At 36.0% G+C, this 20,954-nt stretch overlaps 1 protein-coding gene across 1 annotated transcript in view; it reads left to right on the top strand.

The window, feature by feature from the left end:
- The window catches only part of SMAD4 (SMAD family member 4), a 55,682-nt gene extending 34,931 nt beyond the window's left edge, over nt 1–20,751 (top strand). Inside the window, exons 9-12 of the mRNA XM_082853272.1 lie at nt 7,587–7,770; nt 8,797–8,965; nt 17,601–17,739; nt 19,220–20,751. Coding sequence (XP_082709398.1) covers nt 7,587–7,770; nt 8,797–8,965; nt 17,601–17,739; nt 19,220–19,431 — 704 coding nt within the window. The 3' untranslated portion in view covers nt 19,432–20,751. The remainder of the gene's footprint in view (nt 1–7,586; nt 7,771–8,796; nt 8,966–17,600; nt 17,740–19,219) is intronic.
- The last annotated feature ends 203 nt before the right edge of the window (nt 20,752–20,954 follow it).

Raw genomic sequence — 20,954 nt, 5'->3', positions numbered from 1 at the left:
ATTCGTGACTTCAGGATATTATTTGTAACAGAATTTACTGTTTGGGCTGATTGTTAAAGACCTTATTAAAGTGCTGTTACTGTTTATTGCTGCCAAAACATTGGGTAATTGTTATCTTGTCTTAAACAACCTCTTTAGTTTTAGCTTCAACCAGTATACCTGCCTGTTATGTTGACTGAAGCTTCTTGTCCATAGCATAATGTGATGCCTTTAATAAAGAATTTTACTATAAGGAAGAGCTTCATAACTATTTCAAAACTAGCTTTTTAAGAAGGCACTTCAGTATATCGCTAGTTTTCATGTTCTCATGATAATAAAAATATTTAAAGGAATGTTTGTGATTAGTTGGTCATTCTGTATGGCAAAACATTTGAATTATTAAGTTTTTGAATCACCCAGTTTTCATGTGGTCTCTTTTATTAATACTTCATTGGAAAGTACTTTTTTCCTTGACAACATTTTGAAAAGCAATTAGATACATAGACTTTACAGGATTTTTGTTTTTAATATATTTTAAGCATTAATCATACTTCATTTTAACATCTTTTGGGAGGTTTGAAGAAATGTATTTCTTTTGTCATTCTGAGTATCTTTTTATATTGTTGAAAATTCTAGGTCAGCCAGAGTTCATAAATGGCACAGTGAGATGCAGATAAATAATTGGTTTATCATAGAAAACTTTCAATCTCTAATAAATGGCACTGGCCTTTATTCCCCCCTTATGTCAGACCCCTTTCTGCTCTAGGGCTTTTGCATTTGCTTTCCTCTTGAGCTGTTCATTCACAGTCTCCACATAGATACATGGTCTTTCAGGTCTGACTTTTTCGGATAGGATGTGCCCCTGGTCTAGTCTGAAGTACCTTTCCACTCATCTTCTGTCCCATACCTTGTTTTATTTTCTTCACCGTGTTTATCATTACCTGAGTTACCTTGTTCATTTATTTGATTACTTGTCTGCCTCTGCACCTCCATGAAAATAGGACAATAGCTGCCTTGTTTACTGCTGTGTGTGCCTACAGTGATTCTTATGTACCCCATAAATACCTGTTATTTAAAAAAGGAAAATCAAATAATTTGCATGTATGTGGGCTCTATGTAATAACTGTATTCAAACAAAAATTAGAAATCCTTGATCAACGATATTTGCAAACCAAACCTAGTAGTGGCTCTCTTTTGCCCAATTATTTAAAATCATTTATTGAAGTTCAAATGAATACATTCAACACATTTTCACAGTTAAAATTGTAGTAGTTTGAGTTATTTGTAGTGAGGTGGATGGACCTAGAGACTGTCATACAGAGTGAAGTAAGTCAGAAAGAGAAAAACAAATACCGTATGCTAACACATATATATGGAATCGAAAAAAAAATGGTTCTCAAGAACCTAGGGGCAGGACAGGAATAAAGACACAGAGAATGGACTTGAGGACATGGGGAGAGGGAAGGGTAAGCTGAGACGAAGTGAGAGAGTAGCGTGGACATATGTACACTACCAAATGTAAAATAGATAGCTAGTGGGAAGCAGCTGCGTAGTACAGGGAGGTCAGCTCAGTGCTTTGTGACCACCTAGAGGGGTGGGATAGGGAGAGTAGGAGGGAGACACAAGAGGGAGGAGATATGGGGATGTATGTATATGTATAGCTGATTCACTTTGCTATACAGCAGAAACTAACACACCATTGTAAAGCAATTACACTCCAATAAAGAGGTTTAAAAACCAGTTTTAGAGAGGGCAGACAGCAGAAGCAAGAAGAACTACAATCCTGCAGCCTGTGGAATTAAAACCACATTCACAGAAAGACAGCCCTCTGCCTTTTCATCTCGTCTGTGTACCAGATGAAGGAACAAGATAAAACCCCAGAAAAACAACTAAATGAAGTTGAGTTAGGCAACCGTCCAGAAAAGGAATTCAGAATGATGATAGTGAAGATGATCCAGGACCTCAGAAAAAGAATGGAGGCAAAGATTGAGAAGATGAAAGAAATGTTTAACAAAGACCTAGAAGAATTAAAGAACAAACAAACAGAGGTGAACAATACAGTAACTGAAGTGAAAAATACACTAGAAGGAATCAATAGCAGAGTAACTGAGGCAGAAGAACGGATAAGTGACCTGGAAGACAGAATCGTGGAATTTATGGCTGCAGAACAGAATTAAAAAAAAAAAAAAAATGAAAAGAAATGAAGGCAGCCTAAGAGACCTCTAGGACAATATTAAACGCAACAACATTCGCATTATAGGGGTCCCAGAAGGAGAAGAGAGAAAGAAAGGACCCGAGAAAATATTTGAAGAGATTGTAGTCGAAAACTTCCCTAACATGGGAAAGGAAATAGCCACCCAAGTCCAGGAACCGCAGAGAGTCCCATACAGGATAAACCCAAGGAGAAACACACCAAGACACATAGTAATCAAATAGGCAAAATTTAAAGACAAAGAAAAATTATTGAAAGCAGCAAGGGAAAAACGACAAATAACATACAAGGGAACTCCCATAAGGTTAACAGCTGATTTCTCAGCAGAAACTCTACAAGCCAGAAGGGAGTGGCATGATATACTTAAAGTGATGAAAGGGAAGAACCTACAACCAAGATTACTCTACAAGGCAAGGATCTCATTCAGATTCGATGGAGAAATCAAAGGCTTTACAGACAAGCAGAAGCTAAGAGAATTCAGCACCACCAAACCAGCTCTACAATAAATGCTAAAGGAACTTCTCTAAGTGGGAAACACAAGAGAAGAAAACAACCTACAAAAACAATTAAGAAAATGGTATTAGGAACATACATATCTATAATTACCTTAAACGTGAATGGATTAAATGCTCCAACCAAAAGACACAGGCTCGCTGAATGGATACAAAAACAAGACCCATATATATGCTGTCTACAAAAAACCCACTTAAGACCTAGGGACACATACAGACTGAAAGTGAGGGGATGGAAAAAGATATTCCATGAAAATGGAAATCAAAAGAAAGCTGGAGTAGCAATACTCATATCAGATAAAATGGACTTTAAAGTACAGAAGGTTACAAGAGACAAGGAAGGCTACTGCAGAATGATCAAGGGGTCAATCCAAGAAGAAGATATAACAATTATAAATATATATGCACCCAACATAGGAGCACCTCAATACATAAGGCAACTGCTAACAGCTCTAAAAGAGGAAATCGACAGTAACACAATAATAGTGGGGGACTTTAACACCTCACTTAAACCAATGGACAGATCATCCAAACAGAAAATTAATAAGGAAACACAAGCCTTAAATGACACAATAGACTAGATAAATTTAATTGATATTTATAGAACATTCCATCCCAAAACAGCAGATTACGGTTTCTTCTCAGGTGCACACAGAAAGTTCTCCAGGATAGATCACATCTTGGGTCACAAATCAAGCCTCAGGAAATTTAAGAAAATTGAAATCATATCAAGCATCTTTTCTGACCACAACGCTATGAGATTAGAAATCAGTTACAGGGAAAAAAACGTAAAAAACACAAACACATGGAGGCTAAACAATACGTTACTAAATAACCAAGAGATCACTGGAGAAACCAAAGAGAAAATCAAAAAATACCTAGAGACAAATGACAATGAAAACACGACGATCCAAAACCTACGGGAGGCAGCAAAAGCAGTTCTAAGAGGGAAGTTTATAGCAATACAATCCCACCTCAAGAAACAACAAACGTCTCAAATAAACAATCTAACCTTACACCTAAAGGAACTAGAGAAAGAAGAACAAACAAAACCCAAAGTTAGTAGAAGGAAAGAAATCATAAAGATCAGAGCAGAAATAAATGAAATAGAAACAAAACAGTAGCAAAAATCAATAAAGCAGGGCTTCCCTGGTGGCGCAGTGGTTGAGAGTCCGCCTGCCGATGCAGGGGACACGGGTTCGTGCCCCGGTCTGGGAAGATCCCACATGCCGTGGAGCAGCTGGGCCTGTGAGCCATGGCTGCTGAGCCTGCGCCTCCGGAGCCTGTGCTCCACAACGGGAGAAGCCACAACAGTGAGAGGCCCGCATACCGCAAAAAAAAAAAAAAAATCAATAAAGGAAAAAGCTGGTTCTTTGAGAAGATAAACAAAATAGATAAATCATTAGCCAGGCTCATCAAGAAGAAGAGGGAGTGGACTCAAATCAATAAAATTAGAAATGAAAAAGGAGAAGTTACAACAGACACCGCAGAAATACAAAGCATCCTAAGAGACTACTACAAGCAACTCTGCTAATAAAATGGACAACCTGGAAGAAATGGACAAACTCTTAGAAAGGTATAACCTTCCAAGACAGGAAGAAATAGAAACAGGAAGAAATAGAAAATATGAACAGACCAATCACAAGCAATGAAATTGAAACTGTGATTAAAAATCTCCCAACAAACAGAAGTCCAGGACCAGATGGCTTCACAGGTGAATTCTACCAAACATTTTGAGAAGAGCTAACACCCATCCTTCTCAAACTCTTCCAAAAAATTGCAGAGGAAGGAACACTCCCAAACTCATTCTATGAGGCCACCATCACCCTGATACCAAAACCAGACAAAGATACTACAAAAAAAAAGAAAATTATAGATCAATATCACTGATGAATATAGATGCAAACATCCTCAAGAAAATACTAGCAAACAGAATCCAACAACACATTAAAAGGATAATACACCATGATCAAGTGGGATTTATCCCAGGCATTCAAGGATTCTTCAATATATGCAAATCAATGTGATAACACTGTATTAACAAATTGAAGAATAAAAACCATATGATCATCTCAGTAGATGCAGAAAAAGCTTTTGACAAAATTCATCACCTATTTATGATAAAAACTCTCCAGAAAGTGGGCATAGAGGGAACCTACCTCAACAAAATAAAGGCCATATACGACAAACCCACAACAAACATTCTCAGTGGTGAAAAAGTGAATGCATTTCCTCTAAGATCAGGAACAAGACAAGGATGTCCACTCTCACCACTGTTATTCAACATAATTTTGGAAGTCCTAGCCACCGCAATCAGAGAAGAAAGAGAAGTAAAAGGAATACAGATTGGAAAAGAAGTAAAACTATCACTGTTTGAAGATGACATGATACTATACATAGAGAATCCTAAAGATGCTACCAGAAAACTACTAGAGCTAATCAATGAATTTGGTAAAGTTGCAGGATACAAAATTAATGTACAGAAATCTCTTGCATTCCTATACACTGATGATGACAAATCCGAAAGAGAAATTAAGGAAACACTCCCATTTACCATTGCAACAAAAAGAATAAACCTACCTAGAGAGACAAAAGACCTGTATACAGAAAACTATAAAACACTGATGAAAGAAATAAAAGATGATACCAACAGATGGAGAGATACACCATGTTCTTGGATTGGCAGAATCAATATTGTGAAAATGACTCTACAACCCAAAGCAATCTACTGATTCAGTGCAATCCCTATCAAATTACCAATGTCATATTTTGCAGAACTAGAACAAAAAATCTTAGAATTTGTATGGAATCACAAAAGACCCCGAATAGCCAAAGGACTCTTGAGGGAAAAAAAAAACAGAGCTGGAGGAATCAGACTCCCTGACTTTGGGCTATACTACAAAGCTACAGTAATCAAGACATTATGGTACTGGCACAAAAACAGAAACATAGATCAATGGAACAAGATAGAAAGCCCAGAGATAAACCCATGCACCTATGCTCAACTAATCTATGACAAAGGAGGCAAGGATATACAATGGAGAAAAGACAGTCTCTTCAATAAGTGGTGCTGTGAAAACTGGACAACTACATGTAAAAGAATGAAATTAGAACACTCCCTGATACCATACACAAAAATAAACTCAAAATGGATTAGAGACCTAAATGTAAGACCAGACACTATAAATCTCTTAGAGGAAAATATAGGAAGAACACTCTTTGATGTAAATCACAGCAAAGTCTTTTTTGGTCCACCTCCTACAGTAATGCAAATAAAAACAAAAATAAACAATTGGGACCTAATGTAACTTAAAACTGTTTGCACAGCAAAGGAAACTACAAAGAAGACCAAAAGACAACCCTCAGAATAGGAGAAAATATTTGCAAATGAATCAATGGACAAAGGATTAATCTCCAAAATATATAAACAGCTCATGCAGCTCAATATTAAAAAAAAACAACCCAATCCAAAAATGGGCAGAAAAACTAAATAGACATTTCTCCAAAGAAGACATACAGATGGCCAAGAAGCACATGAAAAGCTGCTCAAAATCACTAATTATTAGAGAAATGCAAATCAAAACTACAATGAAGTATCACCTCACACCAGTTAGAATGGGCATCATCAGAAAATCTACAAACAATAAATGCTGGAGGGGATGTCTAGAAAAGGGAACCCTCTTGCACTGTTGGTGGGAATGTAAATTGATACAGCCACTATAGAGAACAGTATGAAGGTTCCTTAAATAACTAAAAATAGAACTACCATATGACCTAGCAATCCCAGTACTGGGCATATACCCAGAGAAAACCATAATTCAAAAAGACACATGCACCCCAATGTTCATTGCAGCACTATCTACAATAGCCAGGACACGGAAGCAACCTAAATGCCCATCGACAGACAAATGGATAAAGAAGATGTGGTATATATATACAATGGAATATTGCTCAGCCATAAAAAGGAACAAATTGGGTCATTTGTAGAAACGTGGATGGATCTAGAGACTCTCATACAGAGTGAAGTAAGTCAAAGAGAAAAATATTGTATATTAACGCATATATGTGGAACCTAGAAAAATGGTACAGATGAACCAGTTAGCAGGGCAGAAATTGAGACGCAGATGTAGAGAACAGACGTATGGACACCAAGGGGGGAAAGCGGTGGGGGGGAAAGCAGTGTGATGAATTGGGAGATTGGAATTGACATGTCGACACTGATGTATATAAAATGGATGACTAATAAGAACCTGCTATGTAAAAAAAAATTTAAAAAAATTATAGTAGTTAACATGAATGGACTTCACTAAAAATACAGATGGGACAAATGACCTTTCATCCAAGAGACAACTGAAAAATCCTGCTCACAGAAACTGTGTAGTTGGAGTGTAATTAACCTTGACTCTTGTCTGTGATGTCTGGCTTGGTTATGCCCTCTCTCTCATTTAGGGATCTATAAATATATACCATAGATTGATGTTATTCAAGAACACTTCTCTGAAATACGTATTAGAATCAGTGTGCTTTAAAAAAATAAAAGTTCAGACTACATAGAAAATATTATGTGCAGTTAGATGAAACATCATGGTAAAAAAATTTATGTTTCTAATTTCCGGTTTTTAAATTCCCTGTTGATTGGGTACTTTCAGGTAAGAACCAAATTCCAGATTTTAAAAATGACTTTTTTTAAGTTTCAAGAATGTTAGATACTAAGCTGAAAAGTAGAAGTCATGGCAGTGCGTACTTTATAATGCATTATAAATTCTTTTGGGTGCTCTCCCTTTCCTTCACCCTTTAAGGAAAGCTTTGTCATATAGAGTGAAAGTGAAAGCCTTATATCTTTCTCACATGATTGGCTGTTCTCTCCCATTTATCTCCTATAGCTCCTGAGTATTGGTGTTCCATTGCTTACTTTGAAATGGATGTTCAAGTAGGAGAGACGTTTAAGGTTCCTTCAAGCTGTCCTGTTGTTACTGTTGATGGTTATGTAGACCCTTCTGGAGGAGATCGCTTTTGCTTGGGTCAACTCTCCAATGTCCACAGGACAGAAGCCATTGAGAGAGCAAGGTATTGATTGTATAGTTAGATAGTTAATTTTAAAAATTGAACATAGTACATTGTCTTATATTCAGAGATATCTTTCAATGTAAATTATGTTTTCGAATATAAAAGAATAAAGATGATCTTGAAAATTCAGAATTTGTAAGCATTTCATTTGAATTGTAGATGTTTGTTATTTAAAAGATGATAAAATACCGTCTTTTTTTAAAAGTTAGTGAGGTTTCTGTGTTTTGAATCGTAACTAGACCTTTTGGAACCCGGTTTGAAAACTAGTTTTTATTTCCTCTGATTGTATGGTATTTCTCCAAATTTATTGAGAGGAAATAACATAAAATGAAGACATGTTTCCACAGGTGTTATTTATAATGGAAGACTGATAATAAAAGGTAAATGGTTAAGTAAATTTTAATACATTTTCATTTTTATGCAGTCATTAAAATATAAAAAGTTTACATAATCAAATGTAAATACTTAAGATGAAATATTACAGGAAAACATACACAATTTTAGGTACTGTGTGATCTCAGCTCTTTAAGGAAATATGTGTGTGCATAAGCACATAATCTTGGCTCTATCCCTAGCTGTGTGATTTTGGCAAATTATCTACTCTAAGCCAGTGCTGTCTAATAGAATTTTCTGTGATGAAGGAAATGGTTTATATCTGTGCTGTCCAGTATAGTAACTTCTAGCCACATGTAGCTGTTGAGCAGTTAAAATTTGGCTCATGTGATTAACTGAATTTTTAAATTAATTTAAATTGAATTGTGAAGGTTAAGTGAGAATTTATATTGAATGTTCCTGACACATAAGAAGCATTATGTGAATGTTCATCATTATTACATATGAATAGGATACTAAAAAAAATAAAGAAACATACAGAAATGTTAACAGTGGCTATCTTTTGGTTATGGTGTTATATAATGTCCTTTATTCTTTAAAATTTTTCAGTATTGGGTATGCTATATAATCTGAACTAAAATTTATTTTTAAATACTTATCAAAATGAAATGTGATTCACTTTTTCTTCCTAAGGTTGCACATAGGCAAAGGTGTGCAGTTGGAATGTAAAGGTGAAGGTGATGTTTGGGTCAGGTGCCTTAGTGACCACGCAGTCTTTGTACAGAGCTACTACTTGGACAGAGAAGCTGGGCGTGCACCTGGAGACGCTGTTCATAAGATCTACCCAAGTGCATATATAAAGGTAAGTTGCAATTTTACTCAAATATTTTAGACTTGGAAAGCTCTGTTTGTTGTTTAAAGAATTGAGATGGAGGTGGGAGGAGTGTAAAAATGTCTCTTTATGTATTAAATAATCAGAAATTATGTTTGTATATAAAACACATTTCCTGGGCACTTTTATTGATATGATTGGTTATTTAGTTTTGTGGATGCATTCATGCCCTATTGTTTTATTAGCAAATTTGTTAAATGTGTTAGGGTAATACACAGGCTCTTGAAAATACTGAGTGAAACCTCCAAATTTCCTTTGATATAAAATATGTAAAACTCAGACTCTGAAATTGCATCTTAGCCAACCTTTAGGATTTTATGGAAGGGAATTCTAAAAGTATAGCTTTTCACATTAAGAACTGAAAAATGAAAAATTCTTCAGTACCACTTTTTTTAAGGTTAGTTATTTTGTGCATTAAATAGTTTTATTTACTATATTATTTTGCAAATTAAGCCTGAGGTATTTTTCATTAATTATTACATATTCAACCTATTTTAATTTTAATTTATAACATACACTGTTTTTGAAAGTGGAAGATGGTAATTAGATACCCTAAATATATTTCTAATTTCAGATTTTTCACCGTCATCCTCAGCATGTTAAGATTAGCTATTGTAAGTTAGTGGAATTAACTCTGCCTCATCACTTAGTCCTAGGAAATTGCTTAGCACACAAATAGAATTATCTTTATTTGTGTTTTCTAATTTTTCCACAAGGAATTTTGCTTATTTGTGCTTTGTTATTATTTTCAAGTGGTGCTGTGTTTCCTAGTATGCTTTGTAGTCTGTTTAATATTTGTTGGCAAGTTTTTCTCAAGAGATTTTATTTTTTCCTTCCTGTCATGGCTTCTCCCTGTAGGGCAGTTTTGCCTTAGTCTGGCATCCTGGGATCCACATCTCAGGACCAATTCTTATATTTAGAAGGTGGAGGAATTTTTGTCCCTTGAGGAAATTGAGTTCCAATCCCCAGGTATGCTCAGGGCCTAATTTCCTGTTGCATAGATTTCTCTGATGCTTACCTATGCCATGGACAAGAATTTTATTCCTAATTGCATTTCTGAATTAACTGTCAAACTGTTTTACCAGCACTTGATTTATGGGCAGGTGCCCAGTTGTAGCCCTTGGAGAGCCTGTTTTCTCATTCCATATCACTCTGAGAAGTCAAATTCCTGTCCTCTACACCTGTTTGGTGCTGGTACCCCAAGTACCTTCTGTCTTTCGTCCTTGCTCTCCACTGTGGATTTTGTTTATCCATCATAAGTTAATGGACATGAGTTGTGTCTACTTTTTGGCTATTATGAATAATGCTGCTATGAATAGTCATGTATAAGTTTTTAGGTAGATGTATTTTTTCATTTTCTTGGATATATGCCTAGGAGTGGAGTTGCTGGATCATAAGATAACTCTATGTCTGATTTTTTGAGGGACTGCCAGACTGTTCTCCAGAATGGTAGTGCTGTTTTACATTTTCACCAGCAATATATATGGAGGGTTTCTGTTTCTCTATATTCTCACCAACACTTGTTATTATCTGCCTTTTTTATTTTAGCCATCCTAGTGGATATGAAGTGGTATCTGCCTCATTGTGGTTTTGATTTGCATTTCCTTCATGGCTAATAATGTTGAACTTCTTTTTGTGTATTTATTGGCCATTTGTGTATCTTCTTTGGAGAAATGTCTGTTCAGATCTTTTCCCATTTTTTAATTGGATTTTTTAGTCTTTTTATTATTGTTATAAGCGTTCTTTATATATTCTGGGTATCAGTCCTTTATCAAATACATGATTTGCAAATATCTTCTTCCATTCTTTGGCTCATCTTTCACTTTTTGCATGATAATGATTTGCAGCACAAAAGTTTTAAAATTTAGTATAGTCTCTATTCTTTGGTTGCTTGTGCTTTTGGTGTCATATCTAAGAAACCATTGCCTAAGGCAAGGTCGTGAAGATTTATGCCTATGTTTTCTTCTAAGTGTTTTATACTTTTAGGTCTTACATTTAGGTCTATGATCCATTTTGAGTGAATTTTTGTGTATGGTGTAGGGAAAGGATCCCACTTTGTTCTTTTGTATGAGCACCAGTTGTTCCAGCAACCATTTGTTCAAAAGACTGTTCTTTCCCTTATTGAATTATCTTGACACCCGGTTGAAAACTCAATTGACCTTAAGTGATAAAGGGTTTTTTTCTGGGCCATCAGTTCTATTTCGTTGCTGTATATATCTATCCTTGTGACAGTACTACCCTTTCTTGATTGCTATAGCTTTGTAGGAAGTTTTGAAATTGGGGAGTGCGAGCTCTCCAACTTGGTAATTTTTCAGGATTATTTTGGCTATTGCCAGCCCCTTGGATTTCCACATGAATTTTATGATTGGCTTGGAAGATATCTATTTTTAATAGTTTTTCTAGCCTTTGTATATGTTTGGAGCAGAGAGCAAAGGTGATTATGCATAACTATGCATCCATCTTGACTACAAGTCTCTGGATTACTTGTGCAATTAGAAGTGAATGGACAGAGGACTACAGTGTTGAATATATACTTTGTGCCAGACAGTAGTTATGAACTTAATGGATATGAGGTAGTATTTAAAACATTTAAGCTTAAAAAATGTGGAATCTTGTATAATTAATTTCTAGGATTGTCAAATAATGTAGGATCTCTATTTTGGTACAAATGGTCCTTGAAAAGCCACCCAGGTATGAGACGTGTCATCACTTGATAAACCACTGTCATGGATAGATTTTTATAGCAATCTCAGACTTTTGCCTTGAACAATAAATAACTCTCTTGTGATACATTTTAGTGGAGTAAAAAAATCCCATTTTTGTTATATTAACTAAGATTTAAAAATAGTTTATTTCTGTTTACTAAGTATATTGTTCTTCAGAAGAGTCTTCTTATTAGCCAGAAAGAGATGCAAGTTTATCCTAAATCCAACCATTGGCCTTTTCTTCATTTACTAATTTTTTGGGCCGCAGTAACTAAAGTTTAGGTTGTCAGGTAGATTTTCACCAGAGATCGTGTTACTGGGGTGAATTGCATACAGATACATGAACCCTTGGAAGGAGTGCCCTTACATTGGGGAGTCCACATGGGGGAATCCATCCCTACCCCCAATACACATACATACACACAAACACATTTTTTTCTTTTTAGTTAAAATGAGGAAAACATAGGTTTGAAGAACCATTCTTTCATTTTATAAACCAAGAAGCTAGGACTAAATTGTATTTTTTTTTCTCCTAAGATGTTGATTTTTTTTTCCTGCTTCTCTTATGATATAGCAGTCACCTTATATTTATGAAAATCTGATGTAGCAAAACGGCATTTTACAAGCTTTAAATGGAGCAAATGTTTGAATTCTGTTTAAGTGGCATTGCTCTTTTGCTTTCAAAAGTAAGATCTGTTTTGTTTGTGTTGCTTAAGCAGTAGACACTCAGGTTTTTTAAGAGTTTTTTTGAGATACTGAGATAATTCACATACCATATAATTCACCCATTAAAAGAGAACAATTGAGTGATTTTTAGTATATTCACAGAGTTGTGCAACCATCACCACAATCAATTTTAGAACATTTTCTTCACCCCGGAAAGAAACCTTGTACTCTTTAGCTGTTACCTCCCAACAACCCATTTCCGCCAGCTCTAGACAACCACTAACCTACTTTTTCTCTCTATAGATTTGCCTACTCTGAACAGTTTTTATAAATGGAATCATATAATGTGGTCTTTTGTGACTTCTTTCACTAAGCATAATGTTTTCAAGCTTCATCCATGTAGCATATATCTGTACTTCATTCCTTTTAGGGCTGAATAATATTTCATATACCACATTTTGTTTATCCATTCATCAGTTGATGGACATACGAGTTTCTACTTTTTGGCTATATTATGAATAATACCACTATGAACATTCACGTACAGATTTTTTTTTTTTTAATTTATTTATTTATTTTTGGCTGTGTTGGGTCTTCGTTGCTGCTCGTGGGCTTTAGTTGCAGCGAGCAGGGGCTACTCTTCGTTGCGGTGCGCGGGCTTCTCATTTTGGTGGCTTGTCTTATTGCAGAGCACAGGCTCTAGGCGCGTGGGCTTCAGTAGTTGTGGCATGTGGGCTCAGTAGTTGTGGCTCGTGGGCTCTAGAGCGCAGGCTCAGTAGTCATGGCGCACGGGCCCAGCCGCTCCGCGGCATGTGGGATCCTCCCGGACCAGGGCTCGAACCCGTGTCCCCTGCATTGGCAGGCAGATTCTCAACCACTGCGCCACCAGGGAAGCCCCCACGTACAGATTTTTGTGTGAACATACATCTTCATTTCTCTTGCATATACCAAGGAGTGGAATTGCTGGATCATAAAATAACTCTGTGTAACTTTTTAAGGGACTGCCAAACTGTTTTCCAAAGTGGCTGTAGCATTTTATATTTACAGCAGCAGTATATGAAGTTTCTGATTTCTCTACAGTCTCATGAATACTTGTTGTTACCTGTCTTTTTGATTTTAGCCATCCTAGAGGGTGTGAAGTGGTATCTCATTGTGGTGGTTTTTGATATGCATTTCTCTTATGATGATGAGTCAGGTTTGTTTTTGACCACATATATGTTAGGGGCAGGGGGCAGGCTGTGTTTCTAAACCACAGCTGGACTAGGTTGAAGGTTATTATGATCCCACTTAAATTTATTCCCAGTTACTATATATCATGATTCTTACCTCCAGGTCAGATTACTTAGCAAGTCCTTAAAGCAGTCTTATATTCAGATGCCCAGTATACCACCAACACAATTATCTGTTTCTCTTTCTGGATTACTATTTCTTGGTGTTGATTTAGACAGAGTACTGTAATTGAGCCTCATAAAGAAGAATGCCAAAATTTGACTCCTGGTTGAAAGGGAGTATCCTGAAGACACTCACCTTTGTTAAATAATAAGTTTGTAATCAACTTATATGAGAGTAACCACAGGAAATGTGTTTAAATAAATGAAATCAGAGGTAAATTGTTGATTAGCCCAGGGCTGGTGATGAAATATGTTTTGGATCTGAGCCAAAAAGAATATTTAAAACCTTTGGTTACTTTGAATTGTTTTTATCAACAACTCAGTCAAATTTTGAAAGGAAGATGGTTGCATTTCAATGAAAGCCTTAATTTTATTATCCAGTATAACAGATGAAACCTATTATGGTATAGACAGAGTATACAGTGGGGAGGCAGCCTGAGTTTTAGTTAGCAGTATAGCCAATAATATGTCTTTTGGTGTGGGTGCTGTAATTACATAAATAACCCATGTGGAAAGAAGGTTTGCTGAGGTGCTTAATGAATCATTTTTACTACATCTACAGATAAAAGGTTTAAAATTTCATCTCTGTGGTTAATATGTGCTCCTGGTGTTAGCATAGATTTAGATTAAGACAGTCCTAATTATGATTGTTTATAACATATTGTAAAGAACCTATGTGTGAATATCTCTTGGTTATTTTTAATAACTCATGGTGGAGGTGGGGATATGTTGAGAACATATTGAACCCTGGGAATTTATAAGTAAGCTGTATTCCCTCCTCCCGGGCCATACTAGGTTAATGATGGTTAAAAAAAATTTTTTTTAAGTGGTTGTAAAGACCTAAATGTGAAACATAAACCTCTTAGAGGATAACATAGGAGATGACCTTGGGTATGGCAATGACTTTTTAGATACAACATCAAATGCAGGATCCATGAAAGAAACAGTTGATAGGCTGGACTTCATTAAAATTAAAAATGTCTGCTCTACGAAGGACAGTGTCAAGAGAATGAGATGTTCAGCCACAGACTGGGAGAATATATTTGCAAAAGACACATCTGATAAAGGACTGTTATCGAAAATATAGAAAACACTTAACAGTAAGAAAACAACCTGATTAAAAAATGGGCAAAAGACCTGAATAGATGCTTCAGTGAAGAGGATACATTGATAGCAAGTAAGCATATGAATAGATGTTCAAGTTCATATGTTATTAGGGAATTGTGAATTAAAACAACAGTGAGATACCACTACATACTAGTAGAATAGCTAAGATCCAAAACACTGACAAAACCAAATGCTGGCCAGGATGTGGAGCAACAGGAACTCTCATTCATTACTGGTGGAAATGCAAAATGGTACAGCTACTTTGGAAGACAGTTTGGTAGTTTCTTACATAGCTAAATGTATTCTAACCATATGATCCATCAGTCACACTCCTTAATATCTACCCAAATGATTTGAAAATGTATGTCCACACGAAAACCTACACATGGATGTTTACAGCAGCTTTATTCACAGCTGCCAAAAACTTAGAAACAACCAACATGTCCTTCAGTAGGTGAATGGGTAAATAAACTGTGGTACATCCACAGAGTGGAATGTTATTCAGCACTAAAAAGAAATGAGCTATTAAGTCATGAAGAGACATGGAGGAACCTAAAATGCATATTACTAAGTGAAAGAAGCCAATCTGAAAAGGCTACATACATGTTGTATGACTCCAACTCTGTGACATTCTGGAAAAGGTAAAACTATGGAGACGGTAAGAAGATGAGTGGTTTCCAGGGATAGAGAGGAGGGAAGAACTCATAGGCAGTGCGCAGAGGATTTTTAGGGTAGTGAAAGTACTCTGTATGGCACTACAACGTTGGATACGTGTCGTTATACATTTGTCTAAACCCATAGAATTATAAAACCAAGAGTGAACCCTAATGTAGCCTGTGATTTGGAGTGATAACGGTGTGTCAGGGTAGGTTCATCGATGTAGCAGGGGCACCACTGTGGTGCGGGGCGTTGACGGTGGGGGAGGCTGTGATTGAGTAGGGAGGCAGAGCTCACTTTACTTTTTACCCAGTTTTATCTTGAGCCTAAAACTGCTCTAAAAAATAAGGTTTGTTAGTTTCCTTCTTTAAAAAAAAGTGGTTGTAGAGCTATTTGGCATTTCAAATATTTGAGTCCCACTTTGTACTGTGCTAGGTGATGCCTTCTAAGAGGTCAGAGAGCCCAGTGGAAAATTTCAGAATCTAATGGACTCTTGGGAATCTTGAAAAAACAGTGGTTTTTGTTCTGGGCATTGCGGGATTTCTGATTTCCAGACCTGACTTTGTCATGCTTTCTGTTCTGAAGCCTTTTAGGACTGATAGTTTGGTCAGGTAATAAAGACATCTATTTGTGACAAATTTCTAACTCTTCGGAGAATGGGATAGTCTTAAGTTTTGTCCGTCATTGATGCTGGAAGATTGGCATTGAGTAGAGAAATAAGTAAATAGGAATGTGGTTTGCTGTTTGGAGAGGGTTCTCTTGTTTATTGTTGTTGTATGCTCTTATGTTTCATGTAAATACCATGGCTGAAGACAGAATTTTTCAGGCATCTGAAAACTAATGGTTTGGGTTTCAAACCTGTTGTTTATCTGATAAAGTACTGTGTTATGCATTCTTTGATTTCTTTTATTGTCAAGGACAATTATGCTTGCTTATATTTGGGTTTTGTGCATACTAGAAGGATTTTTTTAATGTAATTTACTCTTGACAAAGGAATATAGTCACATGGTTCAGAAATTAAAATGATATTAAAAAAGTGCATTGAGCAGTCTTGCTTCTACTCTGTCCTTGTTTTCCTTTCTTGCAACTTCTAAGATGATCACTCTGCTTGTGTAATCTTCCAGTGCTTTAAAAAATGCCAGCCCTTGGCATGGCTGATAAAGAACATTGAAATTACTTATGAACTCCTTAACTTATCCTGAAAGGTCAATGGCTACATGGGAGGCCAAAACTAAAATAAAATATAAGTAACATTTATTGACAGCTTACTGTATACTATGCCAAGTTTATAACAACCTTATAAAAAAGCATGTACACTTAGCATTCCCATTTTATAGATAAGAAAATTGAGGCCTCAGAGAGGTTAAGAAATTTAACCCATGTAGGTAGCAGGTATCAGTGATAGGATTCAAAGCTAAGCATTTTTTTTTATCATGAGCATACAGAAAGTAATGAGAAACTAGTTAATGAAGTCCCATGTATCTATCACTGAGATTCAGTAGTTGTTAAGATTTTACATTTACTTGATCTATTCTTTTTCCTCTGTTTCTAAATTTTAAAACAAGTCCTAAATATCATGTTATTTTGCTCCTATGGATTAAAGTGTGCATCTCTGAGAAATGTAGTTGTTTTCTCATATAGTGACAGTGCCTTTTATTCACTCCTCCAAACAGAATGATAAAGAAAAGAAGTTGGCCATATGATCTAGGCCATCGATTCAGCCTAAAGAAAACTCTCAGCAATTTGGTTATGAAAGGGAGGGATGATTTCTTAACTGTTCATTTTACACAGTGGTGTGGTTTTTCACAAGGACAATAATGGCTGCCCCACACTGAACTCTAGATAAAGGATACAGAGAGCTGTGGCAGCCAAAGCTGTCCTCATAGTGAAATGTGCCTCTTGGTGAGCTTCAAGCCACCTTTCCTAAGAACTACATATACATAAAAAATTAAAATTTTGAATTCTTTAATTCTGAGAGCTAAATTAAGCTATGAGTTTTAAATAAATTGTGCATTGGTTTTTGATGTATGGAATATTTTCTGCTGGACTCATGGCATGAGACTTATACTTTTTTTTAAGGTCTTTGATTTGCGTCAGTGTCATCGTCAGATGCAACAACAGGCAGCTACTGCACAAGCTGCAGCAGCTGCCCAGGCAGCAGCCGTGGCAGGAAACATCCCTGGCCCCGGATCAGTAGGTGGAATAGCCCCAGCTATCAGTAAGTATACTTTTTTTTTTTTTAAAGTGCAGTAGTTGGCGTTTTATCTTGATTGACTCAGTTGATTAGTTAATTTAAGCAATAATAGAAATTAAAGTTCTTTTTACTGGGATAACATTTTTGAATTTGTAAACAAAAAAAAGAGAACTGTTCTTCTGTAATAGTTGCCCTTTGTCTAGGACCCTGTGTTCATTCTTTTTGTATCAAAAAAGGGAGTATGGGATAAAGGAGAAAGGGGGTTATTATATTGATCAGTCTACCTTTTTTTTGCTGATGTTTTTAATTCTTGCCTCACCAGCCAGGGTGGGTTGAGATCACCGACATGCTTTGCTTTATTCTAGAAGGAAAGCATATTTCAGTTTCAGAGTTAGGCACCTCTCCAGTTTTTTCTTAAATATGCTAAGCATGGAGAGAAAACTAAGTGAGGGTGGTATTTTGGTAACTTGTAGACTTTTTTTTAATTTTAGGGTAAAATTGAACTGTGTGCCAGGTTTCACACTGATGGGGAATTTTTTACTGCAGAGTTAAACTCCTGACTATAGACTTTTATGATGGAAACACGTGGCACCCATCTTCCACGTCTGAAGGCATAACTAGTGATTCATTCAACCCCTGTTCTTAACCTCTTCAGTGTGGTAAGCAAATCACACTGGCTAAGAAAACTGCAGTGGCCCTGCAGGTTTCTCTACAGTACATAACAAATTCCTCCCATTAGTTTCATTGTAATATTGATGAATGCAGATTGACTATATGACTGTATGTTCTGACTGGAAAATTAGATGCAGAGTCTCCGTTGTGACTTATGTTCAGGAGTTTACAATTTAGAGGTAGATAAGGCATACTCATTTAGAAAATTTTATTTTTTAAAAGATTTGGGCATCTAAACCATTAATTTGCTAGTTTTGATGTTATAAACATGCTTTTACTAAAGAATCCAGATCTATTATTAAATTTTTCATTCTCATCTACTGCCCCCTGTTGAGTAATTACATATTATCTCTGTTACATTGTGAAACTGAGAGACAGACATCATCTGGGTCATCCAAGAAGTCTTAGTGGAACCAGGACTGTTAACTGTCTCATTATTAGTCATGTCTTACTCTGAACTAGACTGTTTAGACAGACAGTAAGGTTCTTAGAACCAACCTGTAGACATGCACTACCTCTTAAAAACAAGTTGTTTTTTATTCCTTCACCTCCACTTCTAAAGAGAAAAACAGGTGGGGTGTTGGTGGATTGTGGTAATTCATAATTGATGGTAGCTAGAAGACCCATGTGGAATGTAGGTGGTCTTTACCAAAAGTTTTCAGTCCCTGTTGATAAAGTATAGATCTACACTTACTTTTTGGCACCTTGACAGAGAAGTTATATGCTGGGGAGAATGAAGTAAAGAAAGCTAATCACCTTATTAATGTAAGATTTAGGGAGGATGGGAAGAGATCAGCTGTCCCTCTGACGTCATCTAAATCTTTTCTGTTAGGTTTGTCAGCTGCTGCTGGAATCGGTGTTGATGACCTTCGTCGTTTATGCATACTCAGGATGAGTTTTGTGAAAGGCTGGGGGCCTGATTACCCAAGACAGAGCATCAAGGAAACACCTTGCTGGATTGAGATTCACTTACACCGGGCCCTCCAGCTCCTAGATGAAGTACTTCACACCATGCCTATTGCCGACCCACAGCCTTTAGACTGAGGTCTTTTAACTTAATGTTGGGGCCCTTAACATTATCAGGATGGTGGACTATAAAATGCAATCCTGTTTATAATCTGAAGATATATTTCACTTTTGTTCTGCTTTATCTTTTCATAAGGGGTTGAAAAATGTGTTTGCTGCCTTGCTCCTAGCAGACAGAAACTGGATTAAAACAATTTTTTTTTCCTATTTAGAACTTTTCAGGCATGGCTCAGAGCTTGAAGATCAGGAAAAACACATTCTTATTAAATCTTCACCAGTTATGTATGAAGGAATCATTCCAATGCTGGAAAATTTAGCCCTTTAAAATGTTTTAGAGCCTTTTATATGCAGAACATTGATATGTGTGTTATTCTACAGAATAAATTCAATATTGCTGATTTTAAAGGCAGAGAAGTTCTCAAAGTTAATTCACCTATATTATCTTGTGTGTGAGTTGTTATTGTTGAACATACTTTACTCCAAAATATTGTGCCATGCGGGTGAGTTAATTTTACCAAGAGCAACTTTACTCTGTGTTTAAAAAAGAAGATAGTAATGTATTATAACCTTTTATGCAAATGTTTTTTTCAAGTTAAACTAGTGAAGATGATTTCAATTCAGATTGTCTTGCGACTTCAATTTTCTTTTGCCAAGGCAAAACACTAATCTCTGTATATTGAGAATTCCTTAAAATTACCAAAGGAATATCATTTAAAATTACATTTGTTATCTTTGTTGGATAACTATTTATCACGAAATCTACTTTAGCCCTGTTAAACAGTAGATGTATTCTATATTTCTAGGCACAGGGTTGGTTACTAAGAAGCCTAGAGGAGGAATTTCTTTCCTTCATTAACATAGGGAAAGGTTTTGTATTTTTAAAAACACTAAAAGCAGTGTCACTCCATCTGATATCTTAACCGTTCTGCAAAGGTGGCAGTGCTTAAACTAAATAATGAATATTTTGGGAATTGCTAAATTCTGTGTTAAATACAGTGCAGAATAAGGGAAACATTACCGTTCATAATAGGTAGTTTGGATATTTTTGTACTTGATTTGATGTGTGACTTTTTTTTCGTATACTGTTTAAGTCATGTATGTTATGACATTGTTTAAAATTCAGTTTTTGTATCTTGGGGCAAGACTGCAAACTTTTTTATACCTTTTGGTTATTCTAAGCCCTTTGCCATCAATGATCATATCAATTGGCAGTGACTTTGTATAGAGAATTTAAGTAGAAAAGTTGCAAATGTATTGACTGTACCACAGATACAATATGTATGCTTTTTACTTAGCTAGTAGCATAAATAAAACTGAATCTCAACATGCAAAGTTGAATTCTAGGTTTGATTTTTAATTTTTTTTTCTTTTGCACTTTTGAGTCCAACCTTAGTGGCGAGACACCTTCTACTAAGTGACAGGCAAACAGCCAGTACTATTGGGCAGCTTTGGTTTTTTTCTCCCACTCTACCAGGACTTCCCTATGGACATTATGTATCAAGTGTAGGGTTGGTTATTTTTTTAACTTTTATTTTACTGTA

Source organism: Leucopleurus acutus, assembly GCF_964270905.1.
Source record: "Leucopleurus acutus genome assembly, chromosome: 13".
NCBI lineage: Eukaryota > Metazoa > Chordata > Mammalia > Artiodactyla > Delphinidae > Leucopleurus > Leucopleurus acutus.
The sequence above is the reverse complement of the archived record's forward strand: the minus strand, read 5'-3'. Positions and strand labels throughout refer to the sequence as shown.